We start from the raw sequence: 18,320 nt of genomic DNA on the forward strand, positions 1-18,320 counted from the left end.
GGATGCATGTGAAGGGGATTCTGTAGAGAGCATTGCACCCTACAGATTGTGCCATTCTACTTCTAAGTTTGATTCAAGTTGTGCAGTTCGCTGTGAACATGTCTTAATGGGTGCTGTCATAAAAATAAATAAATAAATAAATAAATAAAAATCAGGCACACAATATCCAATTTGTTTGTGCATCAATTACAGATAACTGCTAACACTGGCTTCTTTACCTAAAAGTTTATTTTATTGTTGTTGTTTTTTATTTTGGAGCCATTACGCAGCTATTGCAAAGTTATAGCATGATGAGCCCTTTTTAGTTTTTCCTCCTCAGGTGCTGCTCATTGATAACCATGATTTGATGTTTTGACAGGTCTGCTACACTTATAGAGCAGCCTAAAAAGCAAACAGCTTTGCTTGGTTGCCCAACAACCAACACAGTCAATCCTAAGACAGTTTGGAGGTGTGTGTGTGTGTGTGCATTTCACACACACACACACACGCACACACACACACACACACACACACACCTGTGCACACCAGCAGGGAGTGCGTCTGTGGCAGGCATGACATTTATTTTTGTGAAACACCTGAATTGTTTGTTCTTGGTTTGAATGCTTTGACTAAACCACCCAAAGATGTGGTGATAACTCACTTGGATTGCTGCTACTGCAGCCACCAAACTCCTCTTTGCTTATTGTGTTATGTTTTTATATTGTAAACTGTCTTGTTGCTAAAATGTGTAATACAAATACTCTTGACTTAACTTTACTCGGTCCGGAAAAATAGCTTGGGAAGATAAGTGTTAATTTTACTCATTTGTTCATTTTAAGCATTAGGACGGTTTTAGTCAGGTATTTAGACCAAAGCCTGATTTTCTAGGTAAATATGAAAATGGATCAGATTCGATAGTTTTAATCTTTTACTAGATTAGACAATGTTTTCAGAAAATTCCTTAGATTTCAAGAGGGTTGTTAAACAAATCGCTTCCTGCCTCCTCACAATGCTAAGGATGCTAAAATAGCCACGTTATTCAAATATGCTGAACCAAACCTTCTAAAAGTCTTGTTATCTTTGCACTGTCAGCACCAGCAGAAAACGATACTCACTTCAAATTTGTTCAGGCAAGTATGAAACACATCTCAGCCTCCTGATTTAATGAGCTGCTATAATCAGAGTTGTCTTAATTAACATTTTCTGCAGAATCATTGGTTTTATGACTTTGCAGTTAATGTCAGTTCTTCCGTGGGCTCATGAGCGGGGCCGTCCCTGAAATGGTGTGTGACTCACTCTCAGCTAAGGCTCAGAAAATTATTAACAGCAGAGGAATGATCTGTGCAGCTTGTCAAACAAAGTCAATTTTACTCCAACTAGAAATCCTGTTTTTTGATCATGACTGAAGCCGTTGGAAACTCAGATGTTTAGCAAACAAGTTGAGGTTCGGGGAGGCCAGCAACAGAGCAGGACGACGTGGTTCACACTGAGGTTAGAAGAATTATAGATTAGGCTTAAGGAAAATGTATTAAGAATTACAGTATGCACATAGATCTCACTAAATTAGAATATTATCAGACAGTTTGTTTCAGTAATTCAGTTAAAAAAGAGAAACCTGTATATTTTACAAATTCATTACACATTTTGAGTTTCAGTTCTTTATGATGGTTATGGATTTTTATACAAACATCTTCCTACTGAAGAGTACATTAATGTATGTTAATGTATGAACTCAGTAATTGTTTACTCTTTTGCATATCAATGTGGCGTGTCGCAGACACCATTACTTTGTGTTTGATCCTGAATTAACTTCACTTTTTAAATTTATTTTTATTTATTTAATGGGGATTTTCTGAGCTGTTAGCCATAATCAGCCAGATTAACAGCAACATATCAATACATGTGTAATATATATATATATATATATTCACCACAGCAGTATTGATCATGTGTGGAGCAAAAGAAGGAAAGTAAAAGCCAGAGCTGTGCATCAGAAATTCAATATTTCACTTTTCTTCAGTCTTCAGAGATATGCATCAACGTTTGAAACGGGAAGTAAAAAGATAAAATGCAGGAAAAAGATTACAGGTACAGAGAGTTTCACCTTGGAGGCTTGTTCTTTGGGTTTTAAAGCCTGTAAATGCCAACTTCCCATTTGGATGTTGGAAATAAAATGTTTGTTGTTTGTGTCATAATCAAACCTAAAACAAATTAAGCTGTTTTATGTAGATACAGGAGAGGCAATGATCAGTATGAGCAACTTATTTACCCCACTCAACTTGACCCATTCATCTCTTGTGCCCCCTGTAACCTGCAGCAACACTATTGCCAAGGGGCAAACAATTTAGTCTTGCCCTATAGAAACACTTTAAAAGTGTTTTAATTATATAATTTTCTTATCATAAAGCTCTGTAGACGAGCATCGGCGCTTATTTCTTACTTGTAAAGCAGATTGTTTATAAACTTGCCACATTGAAACCTTCACAACAGCGTTTTGGAAAACCCCATTTTGTGATTACATCTATAATATAAGACACACAGAGTGTAGAGAGCCACCAGTCCACATCTGTGAGCAGTGGGAACAGCTATCTGAGGTCTGATCCAGTTTAGCTGAGGGCAGTGCCACTGGCGTACATGCATTCCCACTAAGCCTGCTGCAGAATGCGAGGAGCTGATGTTCGCTTTGATCGAGTGTCCTGCTCGGATCAGCAGCACAACTGGCCGTCTCTGTGGACTCGTTAACAGTCTTTACAACATTCAAACTTGGGTCCTGAGAAGAAGAACCCTTGATTTAAAATTGTTTTGTTGTGCTGTTAAATTTAATCACTGTCTAGCTGTCACTGACTTGTCTTGAAAGAACCACTGAATGAGATTTAGCTCTAGCAAACCAGCAATGAACAGAACTCAGTTTTGGACTGTACAGAACAATTTGAATATTTGTTTTAAGCTATAATGTTTTTGTAATTACTCCAATTGGCTTTCTGAGGTCATTGTAGTGCTTCTACTTCAAAGCAGACGGCAAACGCGAGTCGACTTGCAAAGCAAAAAGCTTTTGGGTTCATCATCTGAATTTGTGGAGCCTGTTAAGTCTGATTGCCATGTCGGAAGGTGAACTTTCACCTCAGTCTCAAATCTTTGCCAAGAGGTTCTCTTCCAGTTTTGCCCCGTTTTGGATTGTCTTCCCAAATCTCCGACCAGCTTCACCAGTCATTTCTGAAAAAAAAAAAAAAGATTCTCAACAGCATGATGCTGCCAACACTACACTTTTGTGTAACAAGTGCAGTTCAACCAGACAGTTTATATTTAAGCTAGAAAGTTACATTTGTACTGACCTGGTCTCATCCAACCAGCCATCTTGAAGCCTACTGCCTCCATTATTATGTTGCGGAAACTTTAAGTAGGACTTTTCACTGCTTTGTTTTCGCAATGGCTTTCTTTTTGTTAGGGTTAAAAATCAACAGCAGATTCACTCCACAGTAAATGTTTTACCAGTAAACACTAACAGATGGTCCCACCTGAACTTTGGGTATCTACAACTCCTCCAGAGTTAACATAGGCGTCTCGGCAGCTTCACTGATTAAATACTCTAGTTGTCTCGCTTGTTAGTTAAGGACGACAGCTATACCTTAACAGGTGTTCAGTTGTGCCATGCTCTTTACATTTTTAAATAAAGATGTGGACTATTACTATCAAGTAAGTGACTTTCAAAGGCAAAGATAGGATTACATTTATTCAGATGTCTCAGTAAAATTGAAAACCAAAACAAAAATGACATTAATGTGCTACTTTGTGTTTGAATCTATGACACAAAGCCAAAGCCAAAACATTTAAATGTGTGGGGAAATTCAAGGTGCATCAACACTTTTGCATTCATGTATAGAGTAAATGAAATGTTTTTTTCTCTGCATAATTTCTTAATAAGCTCCCAAAACAACATGAGTGATAATATTCAGGTATTCCCAAGCATTCACACATTATGTCAGTGTTATATCTACACTGTCTTTTAAGTAAATATATTCACTGAGACTACACAAAGATGAGAAGTCAAATCAAATTGTTTTAGCAAAAAATATAAAAAATAAAAAAATCTCACTATCAATATGTTGTCTTCGACATCCATGAACTGCTATCATCACAGCGATTTACTAGCATCCTTGAGAAAGAAAGCAATAACCGACAAGATGAGAAAATTGATGAATTCAGTCCTTCAACTGGGAGGCAGTGGAGAGCGACAACACTCTGCATAACAAGAGACAGACAACAGATACAAGGGGGGCTATTGATGAGTAAATCAGCAGCCTGATTAATGTGACAACCTTTAAGAAAAGGTTATGGATCCTGAGGGAACTCTGGTTTCTGCAAAACATTTAAAAGAAGCAGAATAGGGAAAAGGGCAGGAGTCAAGCGAGGTGTTAAATTAGTAGGATGCTTCATTTATTTTGGGTGCTGTGTCTCAAGAGAGTACTTCCTTCTCAATGTAGGATATCTTTTCTCTATTGAGTCAGGATGTTCCATTCTGTAGGTGACTGTCGTTTTCATGGGATTCCCAAAGTTGAGAGAGAAATATGATTAGTTTTACTACTTTCTTCAAATTGGGAATTTCAAATCAGCCCCAGAGCAAAAGCAAAAACTTTGTCCAGATCTTGGCTGAAGCTGGCAGAAGACGGTCATTATCACAGTGCATGTCCTGTGTTAATATGGGCCACACAGCAAGAAGGAAGCCATTACTCTTAAACGACACCATTTGCCAGATTACGACTTGCAAATATGCTGAGGGAACAAATATCTTAAAGGAGAGGTATTATGAGCAATCAAATAGATTATTTGTTTCTTTGAATTATTTGTTTCTTTGAAATTGATAATAACTGTAAGTAAAATAAGGAAAAATGAAAAACAGTGGATCGTAAACAAGGTTTGTAGACAACATATGTATTTAATGGCTATATAAATACAAATTTCTGGGTGTTTAAACCATGAAATCTGCCAAAAACCCTTACGTTAGACATGTAAAAGCAGAAAAAGCAAAGAATATTGCAGCGTTAGTAAAAACAAGTTAGGTGTGTTCCATGGTTTTACCATATTTAAATTAGCGAGTGTGGAGATTTAGGGAAACATTCAAAATCAATTTACAACTTTCTGCACATTACAAAAAGGAGCTACAAGGATAATTCATGAAGTGGGCCATCTGGACACAATAAATGTCTTATTTTTAAAGTCAGACATGATAAAAATTACTGATCCTGTCAAAATCAAAACTGGTCGAAAACATATTAACAGATCGAATAATAATTTACGCCGCACATACACTCATGAAGAGTTCCCAATTAACCCATGCATGTCTTTGGCGTGTGGGAGGAAACCAGGATACCTGGAAATAGATGAAATTTTAACATAGAAAGATATCTGCTAGCATTTGAGTCCGAGATCCTCAGAAAAAAAAAAAAAATCTATCTTTTAATTTTCTGGAAAACCTCCGTTTCCAAGACTTCATTTTCTGCACATGTCAAACTTGACTAAAACAAAAGGAAACTTGATCCACTCTTTTTTTCTGCTTCCCACTCCTGTTTCTGGAAGAACACATGTGCTGTCTGATTTCAATGCCAGCTCCTCATCTGGAGAGGAACTGGGCTTCAGTTGTCCTGAGCACTCATGATCAGCACAGCGTGCCAGCTGCCATCAGTCTCTGATTCACTCATGCAACAACTTCAGCATGAAACTCCCTCATCAGTCGGACACCGGCATCCAGCATCCAGCACGCAGTGATGATTTCTTCAAAGAAGGGAAATACTGAGCAAGCACTGAGTGTAACTCAGAAAAATCAGAGAGACAGAAGGCTAGCACTTTAATCCTTGCTTCCTTTTTGCATGCCTCAAAGTTTCACGAGGCTTGGCATAATATCCACTGTTTTTATTGATATGTTGATTAGCGTTTAAATGTTTAGACCACCCAATCTGTTGTTTTTAAAGTGGACTGGTTAAAAACAATCTAATTGAGCTTATTACACTAACCCAGTCTGGACTAATCCAGCCCTGGGTTGATTAGATATTACAGAGTTTGACCCCAAGATAGGTAAGGTTTACACCAAAAATATGAAGTGAAAGTATTTTTTATAAACTTAGCTACTTTGTTGTTGTTTTTAGTGATTTTCAGATCCATTTATTTGCTCTTTTTGCAAAAAGCAACAAATCTATCAGTTTCATTATGTATGTGAGAAGAGTTGAATGTGGCTTGCAGCTTGTCTGGGTTTTAATTGGCATTTTTGCAAGAACCACCACTGTCAACCTGTAGTTTACTGTAAGGTAGTGTGGCTAAAAGTCTGACTTACAAGAACCATAAGTGCCAACAGGAGGTCATCTTGTGATTTTGGTCTGATCAGGAGTTATACTCTTTAATATTTCGCCAGAGTCAACTAAAGCTCTATGGCCAATTTAATTATGACATCATAATATAACATCATTTAGTTAAAAATGACATGTAGGATTACTTATTTCTGTAATTATGTGTTTATGGGTATGAAATGTAAAGTGACAAAATGGCAATGTACAGGCAAAAAAAAAATTATGAATTGAGACAGCACATTTTAAATTAAGCAAAAAACTATATTTCACCCTTTGAATAGGTTAGCACATCTGAACAGCAACTAAGCTGCTAAACTACGGAGCAAAACATTTCTTGATGGTCTTCTTGTTAACTTGCTGTTTAGTGTTAAGGTTAATCAAACTAATGTTAGTTTAAGGAATATTTCTTCCCACATTAATGGCATCTTCGGGAATTTACTTTCTTAATTTGAACCTTTCAAATTGTACCACATACATGGAGGCGCTCACATGAAAAATGCAAAAAGCCAATTGGAGTTTGCAATTAATAAGCGCCACCTAGTGTACAATAAATCTGGTTACAAATGCTTGGTAGAGATTAACCTGTACTGCAGCTATCTTTACATGTTAATCAAATTATTTGGAAAAATTAAATAAAATGGTTTAATTATCTGTATTTTATTGATATTAACCCCTCTTAGATTTAATTCAGTTCCAATTGTTTGTCATGGAAAAGTAATAATAAAAGCATCTTTGCTATATTGATTAGTATTTCTACAAAAGGCCATGTTTGATGAGGTTTTTAATTTCTTAATAAAAACAAGACTTTTTGAGCTTTGTGCATCACTGCTGACAGCAACAGTCACTGCTCATACTTAGACCTTCATCTCTTATGTGCATTCATATTTGTCCCAGACCGGCACTTAGTCCTTTGTGTGAGGTTATGCTACTGTTACTTATTCATCAAAAAAATATGTTCTGAATAAGTTTTATTAAATATGAAAAAGAGAATATTAATGACCAGTGACAAAGCTCCTCATGTCAAAATTGGCTTCCCTTTAACCCATTTATTCTGACATATCTTTGGTTATTTTTCAGACTCTTGAAGCGCAAAAATATAAAAGTCATTTAACAATGTAATGTCATACTTCAGGTTGGAATATGTTGTTGAAACTGTGAGCAAGAATTGTTTATTTTCTTCTTATTCACTGTCCTGTGCCACAGTATAATAAATGGAGATTATGAATGGCACTTTGTGACAGTAAATCAGTTTACACACATTACAAAAACAGCTGGGTCGGTGTGCAACTCTCCACTGGCCAACTTTATTCAGTGTCATTGTTGTACTGGGACCTGGTTTGTCTTTACTTATTTGCTTCTCACTGTCCTAGCCTTCCTTCATAACTATTTTTTTTGACCAGTTTACAAAAATGTGTTGTTTTGTTGTTGATTTTTCTTTTTCTTAGTGCACCCCCAGGCATCCGCAACAAAATAACACCCACCACAAATGTCTTGAATTCAGCTGAGCTATTTCAAAAAGACCAGGAGCTCATGGCTAAGAGTACACTTTGCTTTCAGCAGCCTGTAATCACAGAGAAGCGGTGGGCTGAAAATTGTGTCACTGGAGCTAATTGCAGGTAATTAGAAGCCAGTTGTCCGCTTCTCCCAGTTTTGCTGAAAATAAAAAAAACAGTGGGTCATCATGTTTTTTTTAAAATGTGTTGCATTCATTTCTGTGGATGTGTTTAACCAAAGAAGCTGCCATGGTTTCGTGTGGACATGAGCAATGGTATCTTTCTGTAAAAGCACAAATCAGCACATTTTAATAGACAGATTTAGATGTACATCTCTCTGCTGTGGCCCGGTTTGAGATTTTATTCGTAGTTTACATTTCTGATACGCTGTGAAAAGATAAGATGAAGTGAAAAATATAAAGACGCAGTCAGGAGCTGATGCGTTGAGTTGTGCAAAAACAAACAGGATTCTAGTGTTATGGCATTGATACTGTGAAACGCAGTGGCGCAAAAAGTGGCTATGCAGCGCATCCAACGCATAGGGGCGCTGCACCAGAGGGGGCGTCAAAACCCCGTCTGATGGGGGCGGCGGGCCGATGATGCCTTCGCATACACTTCACCGCGCCCTTACGGTCCTTCACCTCGCGCACATGTAAATTGTAAATGTAGCGAGTTTTACCTTTTACGTGTCTTCATCTCGGGGGGGTGGTAGAGCGAGCGTATGCTTTCTACGCTCCTTCACCCTTACGTACCTTCCTTCGGAATAATATGTAGTTGGTGAAAGGTACAAAGACATCCAGCAAGTCAAAGCACAAGCTCACTCCCTCAATCCACTATCCAGATGATTTAGAGCCATCCCCATGTATAAAACCAGCATGACTTGGATATGAATCATTTTTTAATCTTCCTAATTAATTTCGATGTTTTCCATCTTTGTGTGATTTCTTTGCAAGCAGAAAACGTCAGCAGAATATCAACACTTAGAGATCCACTCCCTTTCAAATGACTGACACCTTTCCCATTTCAAACATTCAGCTTTAGTACATGTTGCCCTCTTTTCTCTCAGCCCCTTCTCCAGCCTGGCTTCAGTTTCCATTTTTATCCGTACTTTTCACTTCATCTTCCGTCTCTGCTTAATGGCCTCTGTTTAGTTGTGCTCCAGTGAAGTAATGCCGTTGGTGTTGCTGCTTAGAGGTGAGTGTTCTGGGGCAGAATAAGCTGCAATATGCCTCCTATCCATTATTGATCCATGATTAACTAGAGTTCAGCGCGGGTTCTAGGCTCCAACTCTGATAAAGTAGACTTGGCAAAACTTGGAGAAGGGATATAGCTTTAGCACAACCCCAACAAACAGGACAAGCTGTGCTCCTCACCCTGTTGGAAAGCAGGGTGAGGAGCACAAAAACAAACGTTTTTGTGGTATTTTTGGTGGAGAGTGTAAAATGACTATAGGGTTGGTGCTGATAACAGAGGCCAAAAGTAAAAAGATCCTCTCCCCCTTTACCCTCCTTCAAAAGCTATCTCTGTCATTCGAGGGAATACTCCACAAGGCGGCATTGCAGACCCGCTGATCTTGATGCATTTTGACACTGATGGTGCTCAACGTCTGACCTTTGGGCTGCGGAGTGCTCTCAGATATGCATAGCTTACGTCCCCAGCTTAACAAGGATTCATGCACAGCAAACTAACTCCAGGAGCAAAGTGCCAGGGTGCTGCTGCTCCTACAAGGGGTGAGATCTAGTCTTCTTGTTTGATTCATACGGGAGAACGTTTTCAGTAGTGGCACTCCTTTGGAAGCATCAAGACAAGCCTGCGATGTTTTTTTAATCTTCTGCTCAAGACAACACTGAACTGTTTCATGCTGCGTCGACCAAGCTCTTATTTGTGATGTTTGGTTCCATGAAATAACTTGCTTTGCTATACAAACCAGCTGATAAACACATCAGAAACAAAAAAATGCGTGAATGTGGCGCTGATACGAACCTCAACCTCAAGAAGAAACGAAGCAGACCTAAATTTCCTAAATTTTCACCCTTGGGTGTGACTACGTTGAAGTTTCCCCGCATCAAGAGCTTTGATGGGTGCTCTAACTTTAGAGTCAGAGTGAAATCTCAGCATAGCCCTGCACTTTAGCAACTTGCACTGCTCTCCAGGGCTTCGTCATTAAACATTCACCGGACACACACACACGCGCACACAAGACATCATCTTGGGAGGACTTCATGTGGCCTTCACCTGTCCAGCCTTTGTTTTCTGAAAAGAATGTGCCTTCAGTGGACTTCACAGTTTCTATGTGAGAGATGGTGTAAGCTGTCATCCTGGAGCACCAAAAATGATTTTTACATATTTTGAATAAAATGTTTATTCTTTTGAACCGTGCTCTTCCTCAGATAAGAGTTTATATAGATCCAAAAAAAAATTATCTTCAATTTGTCACCTTCAAGCCTAAAACAATATCCAATAAAACAACATTCCAGAGAAAAGGAAAACATTGCAGACACAAATGTAGAATAAACCACAAAAAATAAATAAATAAAAAAAATAAAGCAAACATTTGTTCGGTCTCCTTGAGGTAGTCAAACAGAAAACACACTTGGCAAATAATAAATAGTAGCAAAGAACATTTTCTTTTTCATAAGCCAACATTCTTATAGAATCACTGCTAGTTCTTTTTACAGAAATTAAAAATGCTATGCTTAGCATTTTTTGGCTAATGTCAATTACCCATAGTGACTTTTCAGTTTTTTATTTTGACAACTGTAGTTTTCTTTATTAGTATTCCTGCCATTAACTGTTTATAGTAGCAACAGAGCTGGTATGTTTGTATGCGAGTACTCACTCTACAGTGTTACAGACTGACTTAAACTGGCTGCAGCATCTTAATGCATGCTACTTGACTAGAATTAAAATAACACCTAAATGAATTCGAAAACTTTATCTTTTTCATTCAGTAAAGTGAGGTGCAGCTCTAATAGAACAAAAAAAACAACAGAAACTGAAACTCTTATTTGTTTCATATTTGTGTACAAGCAAATGTTAGAACCACAGTACAGCTGGGATTGGAGGACAGAAAGGGAAAATATTCAGGTTTTTGTTTCTTTTGTCACTTAATTTGCTTTTTCCCCCATTTGACAAGTACAACAGTAAGTAGACTATTGTAAATGTTATTATTTTGAGTTGCTGACAAAGTTTCATTTAAACTGGTTGTCAGAAGAAGGTACATCTAGAAGTTATTTTGAAAGTGTGTCTTATCTCTGAGTCTTTGTGCTTCCATGAGGTAATTTATACTTTTGTTGTATGTAGAAACTCCTGGAAACATCTTCCTGGATCTGTCCAAATGTGTGCACATACTTAATGTGCAATACGAATCTGAGAAATAATGTAAAAACATCACAAAACTTCATTTTTTAAATTTCCTTTTTTAGACAATTTTGATTTGGAATTATTGTCTTCGGGGAAACTGAAGTGGCTGAGCAGATGACAGTTTTTCCACCCAGATTTTATGACATCTGACCTCGTCTTTGAAACGCTTACTGTGTTCTTCCTGATGGGGAGTTGAGCGCTTTAAGCTCTTGTGGAGTCTCTGACACCTTGAGAGGCTTTGAGGTCGAGTACATGTAAGCTGACGGGGCCATCGGTCTTTAGATTTGTTGTGACCTGTGAGTTGTTTACCTACTCGCAAGCCATCATGTGAGTCATTGTGGTCACCTGAATGCCCGGGATAGAAAACAGTCTGAAGTGAAGGAACGTTTTAGATGAGGATTGAAATATTAAATCCTTATCTATTAAAAACTTATTTCCAGGTTCTATTATCTTAATGACTTTAAACTTGACTGTCGGCCATATTTCATAGTTTAACTTTGTAAATAGACAAGTCACTTTTACTGTGACTTTGCTACTGTCTCTCAGCTAAGCGTGTTATGGATTTGTGGCACAAAAGCTCAGACCTCATTAAATTTTAACAATGTTTTGGACATAGTTGGGGCACTTTTTCTCACTTTCCTCTATGGTTGTGAATTACAACTATGCCTTGATATGCAATTATTTCCTGTGTTGGCAGGTTGGAGCAATGTGTGGAATGAAAACAGTTCTTGCTTACTTTTTGTGAATTCAATGCTCGGGTCAATTTCCAAAGGCAACATGTAGACTCCAGCTATAATCATCTAATTAGTGAGAGTTTGAGTTTTCCAATTAGCATTCAACCTTGAAGTTTCATACAGAGACACAACTCACCATCTGTCAGCACAATGCAGGGCAGCTCTCTGTGATGGTGACGCACTCACAGCCCTCTAACTGTGTTTGTTTTGGCTGCAGGAACTTCTACTACATCACCATGCTGCGAGACCCGGTCTCCCGCTACCTGAGCGAGTGGAAACATGTCCAGAGAGGAGCCACGTGGAAGACGGCTCTCCATATGTGCGATGGACGCTCACCCACCCAAGACGAGCTGCCCACCTGCTATAGCGGTGACGACTGGTCCGGTGTCACCCTGAAAGAGTTCATGAACTGTCAGTCAAACCTGGCCAACAACCGCCAAGTCCGCATGCTGGCTGACCTGAGCCTGGTGGGCTGCTACAACATGTCCTCGATGAACGAGAGCCAGCGCAACCACATCCTTTTGAGCAGCGCCATGAGCAACCTGAAGAACATGGCTTTCTACGGCCTGACTGAGTTCCAGCGCAAGACGCAGTACCTGTTTGAGCGGACGTTCAGACTGCGCTTCATCTCCGCCTTCACGCAGATCAACAGCACGCGGGCCGCCAACGTGGACCTGAGCGAGGCCGTGCGCAGGCGCATCGAGGAGCTCAACTTCCTGGATGTTCAGCTGTACGAGTATGCGAAGGACCTGTTCCTCCAGCGGTTCCAGTACACCCGGCAGAGGGAGCACCAAGAGGTGCGATTGAAGAGGCGTGAGGAGAGACGCTGGTTGAGGGAGCAAAGGGACCAGGGCAGACCATGGCCGTCCAAACACAAAGGAAGCGGGAAGGGAGACGGAGGCATATTTGAGAAGGAAACTGAAAATGACCTGCCCACCACCACTGAGGACTATACAAGCCAAGTGGCACGTTGGTGAGGTGTCATCTAACAGAGAGCTGCAACAGACTCTCGTACATCTTAAGAGTCTCTTTATTCTTCACCATTGTTCTGTCTTATGCATTTATCTGTTTTGTTTGGTATGAGAGCTTTGTTTCTTTTTGAAAAAAATGCAGTCTTTTTGTCTCTGAGAGCCTTTAGTGTCTTAAATTTATAAAAATTGCTCATAAATTGTCTCATTTAACTACTGCCTTAGTTTTACTTTGCAAAAACGATAGAGTAAACAAACAGAAGATCCTGACTGCATTGATTTTAATGCCCACAAAAAGGTTTTGAATGTGTTTGAAGTTGTTATTGGTGTTCAGACTGTTTTCACTCCAGTGGCTTTTTGTATTTTTGACTAAGAGTTCCAGACATCATAAATAGATGGAGAGGGCAGCCTTGAGCATCAGTTTTTAATGCGTTACAAACACAAAGTGGAATATGTGAATTTATCAACAAAGCAGGAGCATTTCTTGAATCTGATCTTTGCTGGCCAGATTTGTCCAAACAACTGGTGAGTCGACCAACAGTTGAAATGTAACAATAAGCTGGTAGAAAGAGGTGAGGAAAATCGCAGCTCATGTTGGGTCTGTGTGTCGCTTTCTCTTTGAACCACTTCACAAGTAATAAAAAAAAAAACTAACAGTGCTCGTTATAATGTAGAACACTCAAGGAAATGGGAATAGTTTCAACAATACAAATGACACAAATCAGAGATGTCACAATCAGGGCATTTTCAATTGACAGATATCAAAGCATGTGACTGAACTCGGCTAGTAAATACTGCCTATGATTTGATCAGCCCTAAGCGAGCCCTCCAGCAGCAATTTACATAACTTTCTTTTTTTTTTTAAATTTATGCTCTCCTTTTTATGTGCACGGCCTGCGAAGCTTTAATATATGCCATCCACATTATTTTGTTGATCTAAACGAATTTGAGTTTTCCCTACTAATGTAGGTCAGTTTTGCCCCCCACAATGACTTTCAGAGTGAATGACAGAACATACGTGCCACTGCAGCTTCCTGTTTCTCTGGTCCTGACCTACATGTGTGCTCAGCTGTCGGTGCAGAAAAAAAAAAAAGCCTTGGAGAACTATTCTTTTAATTTCATGACCCTCAAAGGAAAGTGACAGTTAATGAAAAGATATAACTTTTTCAGTCCTTTTCTCCTTTTTTTTGCCTCATGATTAATAGAGTCTGCATTGAAATTTTATGAGTCATATCAAAGCAGAGTAAACATGCTAGCATAAGCCTAGACCTTCAGCAAACTGCTGCGCACGCACATTTTAAGGAGGAAGATTATGATTGGTGAGCCAGTTCAGCGGGATACAATCACATTGCTAATGTAATACAGTTGATATGTAGTGCTGCTTGTTGGTCATTCAGTCCTTTGCTATTTTGCACCTGTGTAGCTTTGGTTATGTTTTTTCTGGATACAAAATATATTGAAGCGACACTTTGACAGGGGACCATAAAGTAAAAGCTACTGAGGTTTTGAGAAAATCCATGACTTTCATTTTAACTAGGCATCAGTCTAGACGAGGTGGCCATCGATCGGGAATGAGCAAATGCCTATTCTTATAAGACTAATCATTTTGGCAGCAAATAAAAATCCTGATTAGGACATTGATAACAGAAATCCTATTTTATCTGAAAGTCTTAAAGGCCGTGCATGGTCAAGCCGCATGGCCTGACGAACCTTTCACCCCCTAACTATTGTGTGATTGGTCAGAATATTATAGTTGTGTTTGTTTATGTGGAAAACGGTTCCAAATACTGACTATCATAAAGTAGGTTTTTCAGTCAGAGAGCAGGATGGATAGTTGAGAGGAGCGATTGTCAGAGACCGTGAGGAATAAGTATGTACTAAAACATACTCCAGGCAGAGTTTAGTGACCAAAACACTAAACACTAAACTGCTCAGTTCTTCTGATCCACTGCAGCCGGCGAACATCCCAGCGATGCCTTCTGTTCTTCTTTAGCTTTTTACAATATGGACAATAAAATGAAATGCTTTAACTCATCAATGATTATTTCCTCGGCTTGTGTTTACTTTCCTGTTTTTAACCAGACATATGACAAAACACCAGGACGCGTAGCTCATGCAGCGGGAGAGGTTTCACAGGAGCTCATTTCAGTGTATCTTGTGGACCTTGAAGGGTCTTTGCGAAAACGGATGTCCCACCTTCACAGATGTCAACCATGTGACCGCACTTCGGCTGTTTGACCACACTGGGCCCTTTAATTAAAGAACAGATGGTTGCATGTCACAGAAACACAGTATATCTGAAACACAGAGTTTCAGAATATGATTTTTTACACTTAAATAAGCTCTGGCTGATTTAATAAAAATCTCAGTCGAGTCACTGACATCAACATGTCTTTCTTGAATAACTTTCTGACCACCAGTACTTTAGTGCTGGATTTTTTCGAATTTGGAAAGCCTAACTCTCCAAAATGGACATCTTTCTGATATTTCTTTCTTATACTTTTTTTGATGTGACTTTAGTCAGAGGCATAAAAAGGCTCTTTCAGGGATCTGATCTAAGTTCTGTCACTCAAAATATTGCCCATTTTCGTCTCCTTGCAGAAAAGGCAAACTAAACAACTCAGACAAAAGACATACTGTTTTGAGTCTAATGGGGTTTTTTAAAGACACTGTTGTTTGCATGTACCCAAATAACCCAAACTATTCAAAAAATGTGTATGCCAGTTTTTTTTGTTTTTTTTGTTTTTTTTTTGCTGTTGTTTTCAAAACAGTTTTCTAATGCACAGTATGTGGTATCTACTGACAGAATAACTTCTGTCTGGTCCATGCATGTTTTTGTAATTTGATGTTCACTGCGAATGCAGGAGTGATTCTTACTGAATCATTTAGATACATAAACAAAACAAAACGAACAAAAAAACTACCCCTACCAGTAAAAATGGTAGGGGTGTTTTCAACCTTGGGCTCACAGTTTAGTAAAGCTGACGTTTTTTTTTTTAAAGTACTTATCCTCATCCCAACTTATCAACATTTTAGATTAGCATTTTTCTTCTGGTCCATCTATTTATTTTGTGGTTAATAAGAAATTGTTACTATTTTTGAGGGATACAGAAGAAACCTCCAATAGCCACAGTGTACATTCATTGATGGCCAGAAAAATGGAGCAAAAAAAAAATCTGCCTATTATTTATGTATTTATTTATTTCACTAAATAATAAAAATGTGCTTCATTTTGTTGTATTTTGGATTTCAAAATGAAAATAATATCACACCCAGTTGCCGAGAAATGCACGGACCTATTCTCCACCTGTAACTTTTATCAAACGTTGTATTTGTTGTGGGGGGGGAAAAAAACAAAAGAACAATTAAATGGTACAAGAGTGGTAAGCTGGTTCTTTTTGGCAGAGTTGATAGATATTTGATAAACAATGAATGTGATGAGTTGGGTAAATGTTGGTGGTATGCGGCCTGACTGGGAATGAGATGATCAGTATTCAGTTGCCATGCCCCTCCCCTGTCACACTGGCTGCTTCTTACATATTTGTAGAGCTGACGGCGTCTGTGCTGTGGGCACCGACATCGCTCTGATGGCAGCGGAGAGCCAGAACTCAAAGACAAAGCCTGAGAGAAGATGGTTGAAGAAAATAAAACCTTTCTGTCGCTTCTCTGTGCCTGATAGTTTCCGGCCCCTCAAAGCTCGTTTTTATCTGCTTTAAAAGGCTTTAGTGGCCTTTGTGCTTTTATGTGTCTTATCTCATGCTCACTCACAGTGCATACATATCAAATTAAATGTATGCTAAATGTCAGCTCAGATATCTGCTGCTGTTATGTTAATGCAATTTGTCATGTGTTTTTTTTTTCCCTCTTCCTGATTGCACTTTCTCATGAAATACCTCATGTTGCACCGTTTTGCTTAATCTCGCTCCATCTTGTCTGAATGATTCATCGAGTCGTTGCAGAGCATGTGTTGAATGAATATTTTGTCAGCTAATGGGAAAGGCGTACATGTATATGCACCTGCTGGTATGGAAGCACTTACATCAGCAGCGGGTAAAAAGAGGAGGAAGTGTGTTGCACATTCTGAATACTCACTCAAGTGTTTCAAGTGTAGCTCACAACATTATAGGACAGTTCTATGCATGAAGAATTCATGCCATTTTGAATGTGGCAGCAGAAGAATACTTCAGGAACATCCCTTCAAGAGGTAATTATTGTATATTTTAGAATGCTTTCCCAATGTCTCCCAAAACAACACTTTAAAAGCCTTTCCTCTGAAACTCAGAGGCATTATTCTTTTGAGATATACTTTAAATATTTCTATCAGTGTAACTCAGTTAGCAGGATACAGACTTTTTTCCCCCTGTCTTTGAAGAAATAGGGGGAAAAAAACAGTCAAAGCAGTTTATTCTCTAAACTATTAATTTAGTATTTATAAAAAGTTTTCACAGAAAATGCTTAGACCTTTGCCTCACTTTTTTATAGAACATTTTCTTTTTTGGTAAAATGTTTACTTTAAAGCTTCACTGTGCAGGATATAATCTAGAGTAGCGGTTCTCAACGTGGGCGGTACCGCCCCCCAGAGGGCGTTCAGAGGACGGCAGGGGGCGCTGGCGGACAATTTTACAAAAGGGGGGCGCTGGGATGCCTTTGGGGGCGTTTGGTCGAAGGTAAACTTTACTCTTTAAATGCACAACAATGCCAGTTTAGACTTTGAGCAACTTGGTAAAACTGTATTGTGTAACATGAAACCATGCTTGGCTGCAGCTGTATCGATGGCAGCTCTTCTATTCAGTGTTTGTTAGCTTCTGTTAGCTTCTTGGCGCAGCTCCATTCTCCTGCTACTGGTAGCTAAAATCACGATACCCTCACTGTGTATCCCTCTGAAAAATGAACCCATTTAAATAAAGAAATCCCTCCATAGTGATACCACGATAGAGGGCGTTCATTTTATAGCGTTAACACCGGAACTGTAAGTGGTCCGGTATGAAACGGGGTGATAGAACAACACAGCACGTTTAAATTTCAATAATCAGAATGCAGAAATTGTTTCCGCTGTTTTAAAAGGTTTATGTCAGTCTGCCTTTTCCCCATCGATACGCTTCCCGACCGCCCTGCACCTTAGGGGCTTAAAAAAAAAAAAAAAAAGACGCGCACATTGCGCAAAACTCTGAAACAGGAGAAGCGGGACATAAAACGGAGCGACGAACTAGATGTGAATTGTGGCATAAAAACAGAGAATCCGACGCTGAACAGGGAAAAATCAACACATGATGTGAAACACATGATGATTAGGCAGCGCAGCAGGTGATGAGTGAGGATTAATGATGGTGAGCGTCAATAAATGATAAAATAAATCTAGCAACAGGAAATAAACTAAAGTGGACATAGCAATAAACCAAGAGAGGATAATTACTAATCAAAGGAAACTAAATGGAAATGAATGAA

At 38.9% G+C, this 18,320-nt stretch overlaps 1 protein-coding gene across 2 annotated transcripts in view; it reads left to right on the plus strand.

Annotated features, from left to right (window-relative positions):
* The window catches only part of hs6st3b (heparan sulfate 6-O-sulfotransferase 3b), a 73,830-nt gene extending 56,576 nt beyond the window's left edge, over positions 1-17,254 (plus strand). Inside the window, exons 2-3 of one of the 2 annotated variants that reach the window (XM_016668622.1) lie at positions 12,125-12,880; positions 14,958-17,254. In XM_016668622.1, the coding sequence (XP_016524108.1) occupies positions 12,125-12,880; position 14,958 (757 nt within the window). In that variant the 3' untranslated portion in view covers positions 14,959-17,254. Of the gene's footprint in view, positions 1-12,124 lie in introns of both variants that reach the window. The other variant, XM_007546426.2, reaches the window with a different exon arrangement.
* Positions 17,255-18,320: the final 1,066 nt, after the last annotated feature.

Source organism: Poecilia formosa, unplaced genomic scaffold (genome assembly GCF_000485575.1).
Source record: "Poecilia formosa unplaced genomic scaffold, Poecilia_formosa-5.1.2 Scaffold16, whole genome shotgun sequence".
Classification (NCBI taxonomy): Eukaryota; Metazoa; Chordata; class Actinopteri; order Cyprinodontiformes; family Poeciliidae; genus Poecilia; species Poecilia formosa.